At 42.1% G+C, this 21,461-nt stretch overlaps 1 protein-coding gene across 1 annotated transcript in view; it reads right to left on the bottom strand.

Moving 5' to 3' along the window:
* Positions 1–21,461, bottom strand: part of LOC103161642 (protein phosphatase 1 regulatory subunit 14C) — a 77,677-nt gene that overhangs the window by 6,825 nt on the left and 49,391 nt on the right. The window contains exon 3 of the mRNA XM_027400991.2: positions 20,205–20,237. Coding sequence (XP_027256792.1) covers positions 20,205–20,237 — 33 coding nt within the window. The remainder of the gene's footprint in view (positions 1–20,204; positions 20,238–21,461) is intronic.

Raw genomic sequence — 21,461 nt, 5'->3', positions numbered from 1 at the left:
GATTAGTTATTCTGTAAGTGGATTAGTCATCCTGAGTTATCCCGAGAATGGGCTGTCATAAAAGAGATGCTGCCCCCCCCTTGCCTCCATCCTTTTCTTGTGGTCTCTTCTTCTGAGCTATGTCAACACAGCATAGAGGCCCCTGCCCGAGGCCAGCACATGCTTTTAGATCTTCCGCTCTCAAGACATTGGGACTTCACTTGCTTTCTCAAGTATTCTGATGAAACAGGATAGAATGGGCCATGACACCATCTATACAAATTCCTACAGAGAGTGTGTTACACTAAGAAAATGCATCTCATCTTGCCACAACCCTGTGTGGAAGGTTTTCAATGAAGGCAGATAAATACATGATGGAACCCGAGAGGGACCCTGCACGAGTGCTTTTTCCTAGCAAGCCACCAGTGACTGCTGAGTAAATGTTCCTCCCAGGAGACACGGAGGCTGCCCTTGTAAGAATATCCGCACTAGCCTCTCCCAGCACCTCTGAAAGCAGGGCTACATTTCCTCAGACTCCTGCCTTTTCCCTCTCTTTCCACAATCTGAAGGACAGTGGCTAACAAATCGGCCACTCCAAGCTGCCACTTGGGTTAAGTAACTTCCCCTATGGAGGGGTTACAAGTGAGTGTGTTTGCTCTTTTTCATGAAGAGTTTGAAGTGAATGTGGAAACATTCCTTCAGTGGCATCTCTCAACAGTTACTACATGACTACAACCAAACTACACATAGACACGGGCATGCCACACACACACACACACACAGCACACAGAGAGACACATATACACAGACACAGACACACACACACACACACACACACACACACACACACACACCACCACCACCACCACCACCACCACCACCACCACCACCAGCAGCAACACCACCCACCATCTCCCACCTCCAGCTCTTTCTGTTGAATCTGAGCCTGAGAATGTCACACTGTACCTGACTAGCTTCTTTGAAAAGCAAAAAACTATTCATCTCCATTTTTCTAAATGACCTTTGGGCCCACTTGCCCCTCCTGCTCAGTGTTAGTGACTGCCTCTGTATCTAAGAATGCCTCACATTTAGTCTTAATGTATTTTAGCTCATTCAAAGCCCTTTCTTTCTCATGGTGTGTGCACTTTGCTTGGCATCATGCCACATTCCGTTGGTACTCAGCTTCTGTCTAAGGTTCAGATTCACATCGCAACTCACTGGGTATCTTCCAGGTCAATGCTTCTTAAACTATGCTCTGCAGACCTTTGTGGAGTCACTCAAATGAGTGTGGGGATTGTGAGAGGTAACACTGAAACGTTTCTGAACTCACAGTGACCAAAGCTTAATTATCAACATGGAATGAAGCCGAGGGATTTGTGGCAGTGTTTGCCTGTGTTGCAGACCACTGCTCCACCGCAGCCTTGGTTATGATCAGAAAACATTGACATTTTGCACTGTGCATATGTGTGCTTGCAACACACATTGCCAATGCTCCCTGAAGCACCTTGGCACAGATTTGGGGTTTGTTGTTTGCTTGTTTTGCTTTGTTGTGTTTTGAGATAGGCTATTTCTATGTAGCCTTGGTGGGTTTGTTGGCTCAGATTTGTGGCTACTTTATTTTATGAACTGCACTGGTTTCACTGCACAGAGTTTTCTGCTCTTGTAGAACACAACGGTTTAATTATGAAAAACACAGACTTTTTATATTTCCTTACTGTCATTCTTCAATGTGAAAGCATCAAATCTTTGGATTGGATTGTGTTAGATAAAAAGCACATTGGTCTCATTCATATGCAAATCCTTTTAATTGTTTACAAATGCTAAGTTATAGGTATAAGGACTATTTTAAAATAAATTTGACTTATTATTAGTAAGTCATCGTAATAATGGGTATGTAAAAAAACGTCTCAAGTAGAAAAAGCTTAAGAAGCCTGGTCCATGTGCCAGGCTCACCAGACATGTCATGTACTGTCTGACTTAATCAGTACCAATATGACAGAAAACAGGATGTCGATTTAGAACAGCATATCCCAAATGTGGGTCTCAACCATTTGGGGAGTCAAAACACCCTTTCACAGATGTCACAAATCAGATATCCTGCATATCAGATATTTATATTACAATTGATAACTGTAACAAAATTAAAGTTAGGAAGCAGCTGTGAAATAATTTTATGGTTGGGGCCACCACGGCATGAGGAAGTATATTGAAGGGCTGCAGTGTTGGGAAGATTGAGAACCACTGCTCTAGAGGCTTTCTTGATGTCAGGCAGCTACTGAGTCATTAGATCAAGGTTCAAACCCCATGCTGATAAAAAGAAAAAAGGAACGTAGAATCACCACCTGGTGGTTGGTTGGGGTAACCCTGTCTCCACCTAGGATGAGAAATTCCTTTTATTAAGCAATAAAGTTAAGTGATTTCAGTCTAATTACAAACAAAACTTCTTATGATACACATGCCATGAAAAGCATGGTGCCAGAGAAAGGATGAAAGATAAAAATATTGTGTCCTCAGGGAGACTGCGTTCTGTACTTGGAATATGAACCTGTCTTCCAGTGCTGCCCACTGCCTCTTCCCCACAGCAGGCAGCCCAAAGTGGGTCCTATGTGTAGGGAAACTCGGTGCCCTCCAGAAAGGCATTACAGAACAGCGGGGGAGGGGGGTTAGGAACAGCAAGGAATAACACAGCAAGATGTCAAATTAGATCCCTACCTCACACTCTACAGGCAGATAAATTGAAGGGGGCTTTGAATGCATGGTTAAAGTTAATACATAAAATGTTAATGCTTAAAATGAAATTTAGAAAGACTATACTTAAAGCAGCCAAGGCAGTAACCAATGTCATTTAAAAATATTTTATGTTTAGTACTTTTAATCATGTATATGGTGGGGTGTGTGTATGTGAGTACAGGTGTCCATGGAAGCCAGATTCCCTTGAGCTGGAGTTATAGATAGTTGTGTATTGCCCTGCATGGATTCTGGGAACTGAACCCAGGTCAACTGCAAGAGCAGGATATGGGCTTAATCACTGCGACATCTCTCCAGCCCCATAAACAGCTTCTTAAATAAACTTTAAAAACATTACTCATCAAGAAAGATGCCACTGATGAACTTGACATTAAAACTTAAAATTTCTAAAGCTCTAGTCTGAATTGTCTTCCTGGATATTCACATATATAAATAATTCTTTAAAAATCAATAATGAAAATGCCAACACTCAAAAGAAACATGGGCAACAACTTCAAAATCGAAATTTCTGAACACACACACACACACACACACACACACACACACACACACACACACATATACTCACACGCACACAGACATAATGCTAGTTAAGCATACCCCCCCCCCCACACACACACACGGTTCAGTCTTACTAGCCAGCAGGCATGAAAGATCTACTGAAACAACATCTCATCAGAATGGCAAAATCTTAAAAGATTAATAATTTTAAGTGTTGTAATAATGAGGGTGAAGAAAATCCTCACAATTGTTGGTGTGAAGCATGGAGCCAGCCAAAATACGAAGACAAAAGCCGTGTCTCCCTATATTCCTTGAAGACATTCTTGTACACTAGACAATAGGTCAATAGTAACATTATTGTTCCAATAACTAAAAGCTGAACACAACACAAACAATTAACAGTAGAGAATGATAACTATATTAGTGACATATGGAGAAAAGTGACTTTTGAAGCATTCCTCTGACCTCCACATAAGCACCAAAGTGTACACATAAAGCACTCACAGCAAATAAACGAGAAAGAAGACAAGAATGCTATACAGGGCCAGCCCAGTGTCTTGGCAGATAAAAGCATTTGTTGAGCAAGGCTGTGACCTGAGTTTGAGCCCCAGATTCTCCACATAAAAAAGCTGGATCCAGTGGTGTTAATCTGTGGTCCTTATACTGAGAGGCAGACACAAGAGAAACAATCAAACACTTGCAGGCTAGCCAGTCTAAAACACGCAGCATGGCAAAAACAAGAGAAACCTTGTCTTAGCAAGGTGGAGGGAGAGAACCTGCAATGTGGTATTTTGATTGCATTCTGACAATGAAGTCTGCTTTGATTCAGTGAGTGGGAGCTAGCTATTAGCTGACCAACATTAACCATAGAGGTTTTGGATAGATACATAAACAGGAAGTAGTATGGTGGGATTTAGAGAGGATCTTGGTCTTTTGGGATGAAAGAACAACAGAGATAGGACGTCACTGGTCGTTTCTCCGCCACTTCTTTGATCATTCAGGTTCTTACCCTGTTACACGACTCTTGAGTTTTTATTGATAAAGAATAATTAGATAAATGCATCAAGAACCAACTCCTGAAGACTGTCCTCTGACTTCCACACCAGTGCCTGGTACACATGTGCATCCTCCAAAACACTAATAATAATAGACAGAAATAGTTTTTGAAAAAGAATGTTATATAGTAAAAGACTATGAGGATGAATGAACAAATTATACATCCCATAGTATTAATAATTAATACAATTGTTAATACCATTGATAGGCAAAATAAGCAAGGTTTCAAAAAACAGAACTTGCAATATTACTATAAATTGAAAGAGAACACAAAATAATCTATGTGTATACCTGTCTCTGCTATATGGTCACAACAGCCTGGTTCTCCCTTGCTGTTTGGTCAAGACAAGATATTAGGAGAAACCCAGCAAAGATCTGTAGAGAATTACCTGAAGGAATGAGTGAATGCATACAGTCATGGCATGGAAGTAAAGGAAGGACTTTGGAGAGTTAGAGACATGGCTCTGCAATTAAGAGTGCTTGCTGCTCTTGCAGAGGACCCAGGTTTGGTTCCCAGCACCCACATGGCAGCTCATAACTGCCTGTAACTCCAGTTCCTGGGCATCGAGCATCCTCTTCTGGCCTCTGTTGGCACCTGGAATGCATGTGGTACACATACACATAAGTAAGCAAAACACTCACACATGCACATAAAATGAAAATACATAATTTTGGGGGGAGGGTAGGCAGCACTAATGTCTTTGATGTCCATTAGGGAGAAAACCATAGAAAGCTCCCAATGACCCAAGGAACTCTGAAGGCTCTCAGGAGTATTTTTTTAAGCCTGGATAAGTAAGGAGTCTGGGACAGTAAGGGAAGAGGGGAGCCTAGATGCTCTTTTTATATTGCAAAAAGGGAGGGAAGAGCAGAGAAGAAGACTGGATGGTAGGGGAGATGAAAATAGGGGAGGAGGAAGAGGAGGGCACGGGCAGGGCAGGGCCAGGGAGGGCTGGGTCAGCAGGGCTGGGCTGGGCTGGGGAGGGGAGTGGAGGGGAATCAACACAGCCACGGAAAGCCTAGCTTTCCCAGGAGCTTGCAAAGTTAACTCCCAAAGCACGCCATCACCAGATCTCTACATCTCTTTGCTGGGACAAAGTCAATGCAAGTTGTGAGGTGTCCTGGCAGCAGCCCTGAGAACAGAAGGCTCTTTCTAGCTCCAGAGTCTGTACCATGTCTACTCGGTCTATTCTCCATGTCCCTTCTGGGCCCTTTGGCTTTCAGGATCCACCCCCACTGCCCACATTCATGCTTGCCCCAGCCTGTGCCAGAGCAGCAGATGGCCACATGCTTTGTAATTGTCACCATAGCCAGGTGTCTGGGGGCCTTCCCTGGCTATTCAAAGTAATTAATCTGTTTAGCTCATTGGTGACAGTGTGCTTCCTCGAAGATCGGTGCCGGGAAAACAGGAAAGTAACAAAACTCTGCTCTGTAGATAAACGACACTTGGGTCATCCTTTCCTGAATTCTGAGCCACTTAGAAAGAAAGACGATGAATAGATACAAAACAGTAACCACCCTTTAATTAGAAGTATTTCCCAATATAAGGACTCTAAAAAGCCACTCCCCGGAGAATGGTGTCACCAGCCACAGTAACTGTGCCAATGAGGCAAGCTCTGACAGAGTATGCCCGGAAGAACTATGGATGTTCAACCTGTTTTTCTAGAAAATACCACCTACTCCTGAAGCAGAGCTGAGAGCAGATGAGAGTTCTTAAGGACGAGACACACAGGGACACCAATCCTGCCCATGCCCACATGGCTCTGTGCCCTCCCCTCTTTGCTCACAAGAACAGCCATTGTCCCCAAACTGCATATTGACAGGAGTGACCTACCCCTAGCCCAGGTTCACTGTCAACTTACTAGAAGTCTAAGAGTTTCTTTAGGGTTTTGCTTGTGTGTCATTATTTGCTTTTGTTTTGTTTTGTGAACCAGGGTCTTGTTATGTATCCCAGGCTAGACTTAAATTCAGCTATCTCCAGCCTTAGTCTCTCAAGAACTGGAATTCCAGGGGTTCACTGACAACTGGCTTGAAGTGCAAGTTTGTGTTAATTAGCTTTTCATCAACTTGGTGAAATCTAGAGTTGTCTGGAAGGGAGAAGCTCAATGGAGATAATGCTTCCATCAGATTGTTCCTTAGGTAAGAGCTTGGGTCACTTTCTTGACAAATGGTTGGTGTGGTCATAATGTTTTTGCTCATGATGTTTATCACAGCAACAGAAAATTAACTAAAATTGTAGCTAAGCTAAGAATCAGGCAATGTGTGTACAGCTGATGTACACCTCTTTGGACAAGTGATGGCAACATCTGGACAGTGTTCAAAACAGCAAAATCTGGTCACAGAGAACCAGCTAGAATATATATATATATATATATATATATATATATATATATCTTCAAAATTTTACTACCTTAACTGTTCAAATTGTCAGGATACCAATCAGGAAACAGCAAATCACCATGTCAGAGCCCTGCTTCCAGATATGTTCAACCCAGGGGATGATGGGATATACTTCCAACCATCACAGACCTACAGCAAGCTCTCTTCAGTCTCACTCATCGCTGAAAGAATGAGTGCTCACTTCCTCTGGGGGCCAGGGGAGGATTTCTAGTCTATATCTGTGCTGGCATGACACAACATAATTGATCAGGTTTCATTATTTTAAAAAAGGCTTAAGGAATCTTACCTTACCTGCTCCAGGTAAGACCTGTTGTGGGTACTGTCACAGTGACTTCTGCCAATGTAAATTCTCAAAGGTCCTTAACCACAGCCTGGTTTTGATTTCTCTCTTTTAACTTGAAACCAGACACTACATTGTCTGCTTGATTTCTGGACTATCTGCCTTTAAAGGCAAATTCTTTTTGCTGTGAGGGCAGCCCCCCTTAATCTCAGAGATTCAACCTTGATGCATTTGGTTTTTTGTTGTTGTTGTTGTTGTTTTTCTAGAAGTCCACCTGTGTTTGCATAAGGAGCTCACGCACTCCACATTTTCAACCTTAGGATGTGCAATCCTCTTCGCTTACTAATGGCTTTCTTGGGATCTTTGCATTTAGAATTCAAGCAACACGAAGTAAAGTCCTCATAAATATGGAAGCCATGGAAAGCAATCAACAGGACAGAAAAAAAAAACAAAATTATAATTCTTCTACCTTCTAATTATTAAAGAGACTTAAGTAATTTCACCACAAGAATATCAGCCATGTCTTAATATTTGCTCAGGTGGTCTGTAAAGCAAACAGGCATTTATTTGGGGTCCCAGAACTGTAATTTAGAATGCACAGATTCCTATGGAAACCAGAATGTATCCCCCTAGGGAGGGTAAATAAGAAGGGGTGTAAGTGGCTTACAGGGGCTGCTTATCAAGGACAATGATCGCAGGATAAGTCTACTTCTGTAGCTCAGGACCCAGCACAAATCCTATAGAGTGATATCGCTGTTTTAAGAAAGGGTCCAGTTTACACAATCCTCAGAGATTTTCCCTCTGGAAATGGCTCTCTTATGATGTGTCACCAAGTTCCGACTAATCACCACAGCACAGGAGGGAGTCTAGGTCACAAAATGAAGTCAGTGCTGTAATGTTGGGCCTAAAACAGCTTGGATGTGAGGCCTAGTGTAACCTCCTGAGCCTGACTTGAGTTTAAGGCTCCAGTGTGAGGCCCAGTGTAACCTCCTGAGCCTGGCTAGAGTTTGACAACTTGTCTCTGGCCTGTAACCGCCACGTGGGGGTTACTCAGCAAGGCCTGATATAAGACTGCCCCCTGCCTAGCTACCTGCCAGCTTGGTGGAATATTATTGGCCCTAACTCCTTGCATCACTTTACCCCATCCTAAGATTCCCGTGTCCTACCTTAACCCTATGTAAGTTCCTGCCTGTTGCACTAAAATGAGATCCTGCTTTGACAAGTCTCCCCATTCAGTGTGTTTCTCTCCTGTAACTAGAAGGGGATCTGGGTCGTCCAACATTCACCATCCTGCTCAGCCCCGGGGAAGAGACCAGCTGGACCAGCTCTCTCACAGCCCTACTACCAGAGGATCCAGCACTGTAACTTTATGTGGTGGCTTCAAATATCTACTTTCTTTTTATCCTGAGCCTCTTTACCAAAGATACAGAAATCTAAAATGCCATGTTCAACAGTCTTTCATTCCTATTTATTTGTGCCCATGAAATTCTAAACACCCAGAGAGAAGTGGGGCCGTGTTTAAGAGTGACCATTTTGAATTTAAGAAGAAGAGGCCATAAAGTCACTGCCAATCATTATAAAATGTCAACTGAGCCCACTGCTGTTTACAGGCTATGCTTTAGGGCTGGGGACATGGCTCAGTGGTAGAGTGCTAGCCTCACTCTAGCAAGGCCCCCAGTCTACTCCCAGCTCAGAGAAAATAAAGACTGTTTCATAAAAATAACATCATTAACTGTGGGTGGCAAGTATCCAAAAGCAAGGTGTGTGGCTCTTCCAATGAAAACATCTACTCTTTCCTTTTGTTACTGCTGTCATCGTGGTCATCATCATCCTCATCATCACCCCTGTCACTTCCCTATGCTCACCTGGTGCCTTAAAGTTATCGTTATAGTTTCTATTGCTGTAAAGAGATACCATGACTATGGCAACTCTTATAAGGCGAAACATTTAATTAGGATTGGTTTACAGTTCAGAGGTTTGGTCCATTAGCCTCATGGCAGGAAGCATGGTGGCATGCAGGCAGACGTGGTTCTGGAGAAGGAGCTGCTACAGGTTGATATGCAGGCAACAGGAAATAGACTGTGATTGTGGTGTGGCTCCAGCATATATGAGATCTCAAAGTCCACCTCCACAGTGACACACTTCCTCCAACAAGGTCACACCTACTGCAACAAAGCCACACCTCCTAATAGTGTCATTCCCTCTGGGGGCCATTTTCTTTCAAACATGTAGGATCTAAGAATATGCAGCAAAGAATAGGTCTGCCCTTTGCCCTCATCTCCTGAAAGGTCACCTCCCTTAGGATTTCTTCCGTAACTAAGTTTTTTTATTTACTTTGGGCCAAAATGATCTAATAAGGTGATTTTAAGTGAGGGTTTGGGCCAGAGTGTCACCTGGGGACTGAGGTCAGCTATGTGGGTGATCAATCATGTTTACACATTCGGTCCCCCAGACAAACTCTGGACACCTAAGCTCAGAGGGGCCTCCCATGATGCTACTCTGAAAAGTTACACATCACTGATTGAGAAGATTAACTGTCTATTCCACTGAGAGGAGAAAACTAGCAGAGAAGCAGTATGTCTAGAAAGTTACCAGCTTTGACTCCCTGCATCTCTTCTCTTCTGTGATTTTTATCTTGACCTGATGAATCAGAACAATAAATAGATTTCGGTGATTCTGTGGGCTTCTCTAGTGCATCAATCAGCAAGCCCAAAGCTGGCCCGAGGCAGCCCTAAACCTACAACTGGTTTTGCAGTGAGGACAGTGTTGTGCTGAATCTTTACTAAACAAGAAATGAACACAGACTTTTGTCCCCTGACCACTTGCCAGGCAACATTTCAGGGTTGTTTTTCTCTGTAAAGACAGTCTTAATGGGCTTTATAGGTATCCTAGCAGGGAGCTGATGTTCACCATGTAGGTATACAGAGAAAAGTATCAAGGAAAAGAGAGAGCATGAGGTTTATTTTAAATGTCAGTCCAAATGCCAGCTCCAGCACCCACTGGGCAGGGAGGCGTGGGGCATACAGAGTAGGAGGTGACTGGGGTTGTAATTTAGTGGGCACAATGCTTGCCTAGCAAGCTGGAGACCTAGCACCACACAAGCCCAGCATGAGGCATCCCTATAACCCCAGGACTCTGCAGGTGGAAGCTGGAGTGACTTTGAGGCCAGCCTAGACTACATAAAACCTCAGAACAACACAACACAAAAGGCTAGGAATGAAAATGTGCATTCAACAGTCAGGAGACTCAGGGACTGAGATCCCTTAGGCCACCTGATAAAGCCTCATATGTGTCTCACTATGATGAGTGAGATTCACCCTTTAAAATTCACTGCAGTGATCCAGGGCTGTCACACCAATGGCTACAGCACCGAACATAGTTCCTTATGACTCTGGCTTTGCTTTGATAGTATCCAGTTCTGTCTCATCATTTTATTAACTAGGGATATATAAGGAGTTACCTGCAGATCTTTTTGAGGGGTTCAGTGATACCTTTTCAGTTCAGTTTCTTCCTTTTTCGTTTTAAAATTTTTATTCATTTTTACATACCAACCACAGTTCCCCCTCTCTCCCCTCCTCTGGCTGCCCCCACTTCCTCCACCTCCCCACTCCTCAGAAAGGGTAAGGCATCCCATGGGGAGGAGGGCAAGTTTCTGACTCATTAGTCTCTTACATAGTCAAGCTCTGTCCCTCTTGCACCCCAAAACTGATGTCTTTTTAGAAGATGTCTTCATAGGAAGCCAGATGGGAAGGACCTCACAGGGGCTAACACAGCGTTTCCTCACTGAGAACTCACAGCTGTTAAGCTGGGCAGTGTGGCTGCCCTGTGTTGGAGCAGTTCCTTTAAGCCACACCCTGACAACCACTCTGGCTTAGAAAAGCCCTGATGGGCTGACAGAAGGGCAGTGATGATCCTTCTTTCCCATTTTGATACTCTTTTGATCATTTAACTCCCCACGAAAGTTGCCTTCTAAAGAGATCGCCTTCTGAATAGTGCTGTGAATTCACCGTTGTGTCCTTTTCCTTAAATTAGTTTCAGTTCATAAACATTTGTTGAGCAAACGAATGAAGAGGTTGTGGTAAAAGCAATGGCCGTGCCTCCACTAGAGGCACCCACACAGCTTCTCTGTGATGTCAGATGATCTCTCCACCATAGCCTGTTCAAGGAAGACTACACAGGTCAGTCAGCATCAGCATAAAGCAGATAACCACTTACAAGACAGGTAAGCATGATACAGGGACAGAGAGCTGATACACACATGATGAGCTAACCACGGCCACTACCAAAGTCCCTCAGAAAAGTGACATGCACCAGGCTTGAACAAGGAGAGTCTGCCTTCTTACCAGGATGTCTTTCAGACGATACCAGTCAGTTTCTGTTTATAAACCACAGCACGTTTACCATGGCACAGCCCTGACATTCCTATGACCTCACGGATGACTATGACCTGGAAATGCTTCTTACCAGCACTGCTTCTTAGGCTGAATCATCCTGAGGCCCTCGGCTGCACAGCAACTGACAGCCTTTTATTATTCAAAGACAAGCTTGTAGCACAACCACTAGGGGAGCAATCGACATCAAGGCAGTGAAAGGAAAACCTGATGTCTATACCCTGAACAGTGGCATGGGCACCTTCAGCTAGAAGTCAACACTTTCCAGAACAGCCTATCCCTGGCCAGGGGGCAGACCTCTCTCAGGTACATACAAGCACATTTTCGGTCCATTACCCCAACATAATGAAGGCACGCCTATGTGATCCTAAGATTTGAAAATCACACAAAAGAGTGAGAAATAAGGAAAGAGGCTCAAACTTGGCTGTTAGTAGCTGCTGGATCCTTCTCTTGATCCCAGAAACACCAGTAGGTTGGCATACTGACTCCTCAATCCAAAGTAACCTGAAACTACTTGTACTATGTGACAATGTCCTCTTTTCCTTGCTTGCTTAAACCAGACCTATTTTTATATCAACTATATTCAAAGTGGCATTTACTCATGGGGAAAAGTGCAAAACAGTATTCCTTGTTTCATAAATATCCCCCCTCCGTGTGTGTGTGTGTGTGTGTGTGTGTGTGTGTGTGTGTGTGTGTGTGTGTGTGTGAGCGCGCGAGTGGCATTTCTGTGTGTGAATATGGCCACTGCTGTTCCCATGGTACATATATGAAGATCACGAGACAACTTCATGTATTAGTCTTCACTTTGTACCTTTAAAACACAGATCTTACACCAGGTGTTGGTGGCACAAGCCTTTAATCCCAGCACTTGGGAGGCAGAGGCAGGCAGATCTCTGTGAGTTCGAGGCTAGCCTGGTCTCCAGAGCAAGTGCCAGGAGAGGCTCCAAAACTACACAGAGAAACCCTGTCTTGAAAAACCAACCAACCAACCAACCAAACAAACAAAAAACAAAATAAATAAACAAATAAAACATGGATCTTATAATCCACTCACTACACAGTGAGCTGGCCCTAATCACATTATGAGTTTTGATGTGCCCAAGTCAAGAAATGTACATACATCAAGAGGCCATAGTTTGGATCTAAAACAACATGAAGAAATGAAAGTCTGTGGCACACAAACGAGGAAACCACAGCCAATATGACAGAGGGTGACACGCCCAAAACAATATACTTCTGAGAAATAGCAGATTCTTTGAAAATCATTTTTTGACATTAGCAATTGAAGAATATAATGGGTGAATTGGGACAACTTGCATGTTTGCATATAAGTGGGGTGTTACTTTATATAGATTCAATTTCAGCAAGCAAGTTACAGCTCTCTTGTGTACCAAACTTTACGTTGTGGGTTTTCATACATACTCTGACCTGTTCCTAGACAAGCTTGGAGCCTTTGGCAGCCTTTCTATGTCTCATATTCCTTAACTGATAACAGTGGGGTCTATCTCCTAGCTATGATGTAAAGATTTAGATAGTCTTCCTGTGTCCAGTCTGATGTGAGAGGCAACCCTATAGCCACTCCTTCCTGCCAAGAAGCAGAAAACCAACAGGTAAATGGAAGATTGGCAACCCCTTTTAGGTCTGTAAGAGAGGTGAGACCACAGGAAAACCAATACCATGAATGGAGAGACTGGTGGGCGAATATACAGAATCACAACTTGAAGTAGCAAACCACAGGCAGCAATATCTGTGGGGACCGACACCCAGATAGGAGACCCAACCGCAAATGACAAGTTATGGAAGAGATAAGAAACCCAAGGGGGATTCTTGGTCTGGGTGTGGTATCATTTTGTGAGTTCTGTGTTTCTAGAATCTAAGGAACTTGGGGAAAGGAAAAAAAAAAAAAACAACTCTAGCTGGCTCGCTAAATTTTGGGGTGGGGATGGAAGGCTAGAGCAAGATGCAGTAAGGCTAGTGTAGAGACTGAAAGGAACTGGTGAACTCTACAATCCAGGGACAAAAGCTCACTTAAAGTCTCAGACTATATCATTAGGCTGTAGAATGCTTTCCTTCCCCACCAAGACCTATATTACCAATGACTATTAACAGTAGTCTCTTGTACCCAATTTCATCAAGAAAAAATACAAGACAACAAAAAGGTCAAAGGTCACAATTTAAAGACCATCATAATCAGATTCAGATATAACAGGAAACTTTGCAGGCTAAGAATCTAAAACAACTATGGTACTGTACAAAGGCTCTGGGGAATAGGCAGACAGCACACAAAGAAAGCAGAAAATACAGAGAAGAAGTGCTGGTGATAAAAAACATTCTTGAAGAAATACAGGCAACCTTTGGTGGCTAAAGAGTAGACTGGACACTGCAAAGGAAGGAATCCTTAAACTTGAGGCTATATCAATAAAAACAGATAGCAGGCCTGATGGTTGGCCTCAATTGTCAACTTGGTAAGATCTAGAATCATCAAGGAGAAAAGACTATAGGTACCTACAGGCATACCTATGAGGGATTAGTTAGGTTAGGTTAGGTTAGCCTGTGGACATCCTTGTGAGAGATTACCTTGAATGGATTAAGTGAGAGGTGAAGACTTTCCCACTCTGAGGGTACTATTCTCTGGGTGAGGTCTTGGACCATATAAGAATGGAGAGGGAGATGTGAGCAGTGACATTCATCTTGCCCTCTGCTTTGGATGTGGATGTGGCATTACCAGCCTCTTCAAGCTCTTGCTGCCTTGATGTCCCTTCCATAATAGGCTGTACCTTTTATTGTGAACCAAGAGAAACCCTTTTGGTCTTAATTTGTTTTTTTTTTCAGGGTGTTTTATCACAGCAATAGGGTTTAAAGAAATTCAGAGAGGGAGAAATTCTAATTCCATTGGTGAGAAGACACACTATTGTCAAAATGTCATCCCTTCCTTACTTGACCTACAGATTGAAGGCAATCTCACTCAAAACTCCCATAAGTGTTTTTGTGGTTATCACTAGCTGACTCTAAAGTGCAGAGGCACATGCCCGACAACAGTTGTCACAACACCAATAGAAGAATGCCACTAGAGAGCTGATGCTATCTGTCTTCAAGGCTTTCTATAAGGCTCAAGTAATTGAGACTGTGTGGTATTATGAAAGAAAGAAAAACCCATCTATGACACAGAAGAGATAGCCCAGAAATAGACCCACAGAAATATAATCAACTAATCTTTGATAGAGTGAAATAAGAATAAACTTTTCAACAAATGGTGCTGAGACAATTGGACGTGCACATTCAATATAAAAGCAGATAAGGTAGACATAACTTTACTCTCTCTTCAAAATTTAGCTCATATGGATGAAACAGACCTAAATGTATAACAATAACACTCCTCTAAGATATCACAGAAGGAAACAGCAATGGCTATCCATGGTGATGAGTGTTAGCATCAGCAAAGGCAAAACCCAGTGAGAAAAGATTGATAAGCTGGGCTTCCATAGAATAAACTGTTCTGTTCTGTTCTGTTAAAAAAAAAAAAAAGACTACAAAGAGAACAATAAAGGAAGCCACAGTGTGGAAGAGACTTTTAAGAGACATACCAGTTAATAAAATGCCTGGAGGCCAAAATAACCAATCTCCTTCCCACTCTTTCTCCTTTGTGTGTGATACACAGCTATTCCACCAGCAATCTATATCCCCAACCATGAAGAATTTTAGTAATTCAACAGCAAGAACTGGAGAGGCAGCTCAGTGGCTAAGAGCACTTGCTGCTATTTCAGGAGAACTGTGTCTCATTGCCAACACTGCATGTTGGCTCACAGCTGCCTGGAACTCCATTTCCAGGGACTCTAATGACCTATTTAAGACTCTGTAGGCACTGCATGCATGTGATACACTTAAATACACACAGACAAAATATCTGTGCACATAAAATAAAAAGTAATACATCCTTAAATTCAATAACAGCAAAAATAAAAAACAAAGAAAAACCCAGTTTAAATAAACCAGAGACCTCACTAGACATCTTTTCTCCAAGGAAATACATAAGTAGCAAACAAATATACAAATAGATGCTTCAGATTATATATGTCATGGGGAATTTTAGATTAAAACAATGAAACATCACTATAGGCAACTCTCAGAATGGCTGAAAGTCCAAAGCACCAACATTACCAAAATGCTAGGGAGGATTTGGAGCAGAAGGAACATCCATTCCTGTTGAGAATGAAAAACAATCTGGCTACCTTGAAAGGGTTTTATAGTTTCCCACAAGTGCAAATAAAGTCTTAAGATACAATACAGCTATCACATTCCTTGGAATTTACCCCAAAGACATGGAAACTTATCATTACAAATCTGCACACGAATATTCAGAGCAGCATTGCCAAACCTTGAAGGCAACCAAGACATCCTTCAATAGGTGAGTGGAATGTACAGACCTTGGATTATCATCCAAAACTAAAAGGGGGTGGACTACCAAGCTATGGAAAGACAGGGAGGAGACTGAGGTGTATGTTTAAGAAGCTGCCAGTCTGTGGGGGTGACATTTTATAAGACTCCACCTGGAAGACAGGCTGAGGAAACTATGGAGACATCAGTGTTATGCTCCAGGAAGGAAGAAGGCAGAATGCACGTAGTGAAGCTATATTCTATTGTCTATTACATTGTGGATCTAAAATTACTCTGGAAATCTATGTAAAATACCAAGTCATGAATGATTTAACAAATGTCTAAAATGTTCATAGAAATAGTCAGTACATGAGTTGTGATTAGATTGATGCCCAGCTTATTAATTAATTAGCTACTACTGTTGTTACTGCTGTTAAAATCATTCCTGCAAATAACCTTAACTTAAATGCAGGAGGACAGCCATGATATTTCCACCTACAGGATCCTCTATGACAAAAGAAAATGGAGGCTCAGAGAGCTGAGAGCATGATTTAAACTCACATAGCACTCAACCTGAAACCCATTCTTCTTTCCACCACCCATGCTCTTTCTGCAGCAAGAAGAAGCTGTAAACAAACCCATCTCCATCAGCAAAGACTCCTTGTTTACATTTCAGAATTTCAAATGACAGGATTTTATATAAAGTGACTTTGATCAAATGTAGCCCCTCCAGAGATGACTGCTTTAAAGGGGAGAAGGATGCTTAAATTATTCAGCATCTAGTTCAGATCGGATAACACTCTTTAAAGTTCTGAATCACTCACTAAAGCAAGGCTCTATGAGACTGGCAGGATGGGATGGCAGCACTCCAGACCCAGTGGCAGACTTCAAGGTCAAAATACTGGCTGACTGGCCCACTGTTCTGACACTGTAGACAAGTGACCCAAACCCTCTGTACTCTAACTGATGGCTGTGTGGATTAAATAGAACAATGTAGGTTCATACAGTGTGAGCTATTTAATTTTGGAAAATAGAAGCCAGTAGCTTCTCTCATAGTCGAAGTGTCGCAAAACACTCCACCTTCCCCAGAGGGTTCTTTGGGATAAATGAATTGAACTGAATCCCTTACTCGGCAGTATTTCCATTCCTCGAGATCATGATCTAAAACAAGAACCCAGAGATGTTTGCTTGGAAACTCCAGCTCGTTTCCCTCCACTGGGAGTAGTCAGAGGCTGCATTTCATCATCATCTAAGCCTCCACCATCAAGAGCAGAGGCTGAGGCTAAGGAGACAGATAACTCAGCTGGTAAAGTACTTGCTGTGGAGGAGCAGGAGGAGCCAAGTTCAACCCCCCAGCCAGGTTAATGCTCTAATCCCTGCCCTTGGGAGGTAGAGAACGGAGGATTCCTAGAGCTCGATAGCCAGCCAGACAAGCCTACATGGAGATCTCCTGGCTGGTGAGGAAGCCCCTCTCAAAGAACCAGGGGACCACAAAACCAGGCAGAGGTGGACAGCACCTGGGAGATGACAGGCAAGGTTGATCTCCATGCCTCACATGTGCTTGCATACATGTGTGCACCTATGTGAAGAGGTATACACAAATGCACACACCAAAAGAGGGGGAGACGAGTTAGATGAGTTTTGTTGCAGGAACAGGACCCTCCTTGTTCATTTATCTGCATAGTTGTGAACCAGTATAGGATTTTGATCTCTAGACACAGCAAAAAGCAGGAAACACAAAGAGGATTGTTCAGGATGTTGTCTGTGGGGCTGATCAAAATATATACCTGCCAGTCCAAGCCTCCTCGTTTAAATAGCCATCCAGGTAAGAGGGGAACAGAACAAAAAGGGAGTGAGTATTTGAGAAATGACATCCTGCACCTGCCAATCTGGTTTCTCTCAGCAGCCACCAGTGCCTCTCCACAGTGCAGGCTGCCCGTCTGCATAATCCATTGCTTTTTACCTCGGCACTGGGGATGGGACACATGGCCCTGCACATGCTACATGTCCAGCCCTCATAAAACAGCATTGAAAGTCTGACTAGCAGCCTGCTCACCCCATAGTAAGACCCATTAATAAAAAGAATAAAAAATAAGGTACCTGTTTAAAATCCTGACAGGTAAAAGGGAATAAAATTGACCCCTGAAACAAGAAAAAAAATGGAAACTAGTCCAGAAAGAAATCTTGGCTGTTAGATATGAGACAGATAACATTTTGAAGATGTCAATAAAAAACACTAGAAGAGCTAAAGTCCAGGAAGTGTTTTAGAAGCTGGGATGAGGTTGGAGCACATGGAAACACAATGGGAATGAGCTTTGAGGTTCCATTTAAAGTTAATTTCTAAGTAAGAAGAAAAACCTGATATGCAGAAAGCTGAGGAAGAAATAAATAAAAAAAACAATGAGTAAAAAACAGACAATTTCTGAAACACAGAAAGTTATGTCTTCAAACTGTAAGAGCGAACAAAATACTCAGTGTCACACCAGAGCAAGTCACTATGAAATTTCCAAATATAGAAAGAACCCCACAAGCTCATTGGGGAGAACTGTCACATGCAAAGGTCTAAGAACAGAAATGGCTTTGGACTTCTTACCACTAGAAAGGACACCATCATAGAATAGTGTGTTTTCACTTGAGTTTAATTGGGACTTTATCTTTGACTTCTACTATGTCATCCATAATATTGATTAAGGTATAATGTCACATATACAGGGATTAAAAATGTACCTATATACATCATTTGCAAAAATATTATTGGATGGTAGGATCCAACCATCTCCAGAAACACAGGAGACTGGGGTGTGGAGGCTAAAGATGGAATCCAGGACAACAAGCTGGCCGAGTGGTCTAAGGTGCTGGATTAAGGAATCCAGGACAGCAATGAACAGAAATCTCAAGTCTATCTACTCAGCAGAACCCAAGAACAGCTTCTCCAAACCGCTTAGCAGCACCTCTGGGAGGAAGGTTTTAGGGAAAAGGATGAGAATGAATCACTTGGAAAACATGCGATAGACAAAAACAGTGGAATGTCAGCAAAAATAGCAACAGGGGCTAGACTAAATCAAAGACCAGGTAGTTATCAACTCCAGGAAAGACAAAAGGACACACACACACTCACACACACACACACACACAAGGAGCCATAGTCCTAGTTTGCTGTTGGCTTAGTCGTGAAAACACTTAAGTCATAAAATTATAGACTTCAACTATTGATTTAATAAAATATGGCTATATAATTTTATTGATGGAATGAATATATATGACTTATATCAATAGTAAGCAAACCATCAGTTTCCCCCTCAAATCAATAGGTAAGGAATAAAAGCAATAATATGTATCTATGGATATAACAGTAAATGAAAGGAAATAGACAAATGTGTTATATAAATGCCTCTAGAGAGATGGGAGGGGAAGACAACCTTTGTTTTCTCAGCTTTATAACATCTGGAGGTTTTTCAAAAGAATGTGTGTTATGTTCACCAAAATACAGTTTTTAATAGATAAAATTAAACATTTAAATTTTCATAGAATGTAATCAAAACTAGAGGTTTTAAATATGTAACTCAAACTTAACCCAAGTAATCATAAAACACCTTAAACTCACACACACACACTTCTAAAAGTGTATTTTCTCCATATTTATTACTTCAAAAATCAGAAGAGTGACCACCATTGCTTTGATGTTAAGTGACTCCCAAACACCTGATCATTCTTCTAATTTCTCTGATATACCATAGGAACAAACAAAGTATTGGGGGGGTGCTAATAGTTTATAACTGATTAAAACCTTAATATCTACTCTGTTTTTGCTTTTAATCATTTAGATTCTACATAGAATGCTTTAGTCTAATCAGCAATATCCATTGTTTCTTATGCTAATACATATCACTTGAGAAATACCCAGACAAAGCATAACATTTTTCCTCCCAATAAAGGTACTTTATGTGCATGTTTTTGCCTGCATGTGTGTATGTACACCATGTACATGCCTAGTACCCACAGATGTCAGAATGTACATGCCTAGTACCCACAGATGTCAGCATTGGATCCCTAGGAACTGGAGCTACAGGTGGTTGTGAGCAGCAGGGAACTGAACCCAAGTTTAGTTCTGGAAAAGCAGCCAGTGCTCTTGACCGCTAAGCCATCTCTCCAGCGCTGGTTTTAAGCATTTTTTTCCAAAGGCATACCTATAAAGTCATAAGCTATATTCTTCCTCTATAATGACTTTGCACCTCCTGACAATTTTCTGTGAAGATGATTTTCTCTAAAACATAAGCACACCCTGTTCCATTAGCATCTTCCTGAACAAAACAGGTTTAGGCTTAGAAATGACGAAGTTAGCACTGCGAGGGCACAGGCACTCATGGGTGGAAACTGGTAATTTGCATTCACTTGTTGTAGCTTAGCTTTCAAAACAGACAAATTGATTTGACAAAACCCAATTCTAACACAGCACTTAGGTAGAATAATTTGCTTACCTCTGTTGGTTTATAGCAGTCTACGAGAGCTTCCTAGAATTAAATACATGGAAAGTCAGTTTTTATTTTTAAATTCATCATCTTCAAAGTGCAATAAAAATCATTTATTCTTAATTTAATTTATGTTATCTTTAATTATGTGTGTGGGTATGTCTGTGGAGTGTGTATACAGGAGTGCAGTACCCATGAAAGGCCATAGAAGATGTCAGACATCCCATGGAGCTGGAGTTACAGGCAGTTGTGAGCCACCTGACATGGGATCTGGGAACTGAATTCTAGTCCTCTCGAAAAGCAGCAAGTGCTCTTAATTGCTGAACCTTCTCTTCAGGCCTTCATTTCATCTTTAAATTGTTATTTTACATAAGTCTGCCAGGGCTTCCTATTGACTATCTACAATCACATCTTATTCCAGCACCACTTGGTCAGCTAAGACATAAAAATGTCATTCATATGCAGCCGTATCTTGTCCTTAGCGTGGGTACATATGCACATATATACTGCATAGGGTTTTTGAATTCCAAAATACTTGCTTTGGGGGCTATCACGGTTTTGAAAATCAAATATTACCCTCACTAGATTATAAATGCCTCACTGAGCAGAGCTTGCTTTAAAGGGTGAATTTTTTTTTTTTACCCCTTTCTGCACACAGGCATGTGCACACACCCTTCCCTATGGACTCCCTGCCTGGTTAATATCAAACTGCACATTCTTAATGCTGAGACTCTGCCTATGCAAGATGGTAGTAACCACCGTGGACACACAGAGAGGGTCCTAAGTTCCTCTCTTCTCACTTACCTGGGAACCAAGCAGGAAGGAGGACAGGAGGACAACTAAAAACAGCCCCTTTCAAGTTCTCAGCTTATTTTGTATGTCATTTTATTTTCTATAGAACTGATGTCTACTTTATCTTTAAAAACAAAACAAAATAAAAACCCTATTGTCTCCCAATGAAATCTACACATGAGGAATAATTATTGTTACAGAGACTGCTTGCCACTCCCAGGGCATTAGTAATTATGAACACATTAATCACATCAATGAAGTAAAATGTGCACTTTGACTGGCTCCAGTCACCATGTGCCACTGAGGATAGCCAACAGCCACTAACAGTAATTGCCAGTGGACGTTAAGAACAATGGCAAGTCACAGGTTAATTAGTTTTTGAAGCTGCCCAGTGCAGATTGAGAAGTGGTAGGCCTGACCTTCCGTTTCTGATACGGAACAGTAGGCACTTCAATCCCAGCTGTTCCGGCAGAA

This window comes from Cricetulus griseus, chromosome 2 (genome assembly GCF_003668045.3).
Source record: "Cricetulus griseus strain 17A/GY chromosome 2, alternate assembly CriGri-PICRH-1.0, whole genome shotgun sequence".
NCBI lineage: Eukaryota > Metazoa > Chordata > Mammalia > Rodentia > Cricetidae > Cricetulus > Cricetulus griseus.
The sequence above is the reverse complement of the archived record's forward strand: the minus strand, read 5'-3'. Positions and strand labels throughout refer to the sequence as shown.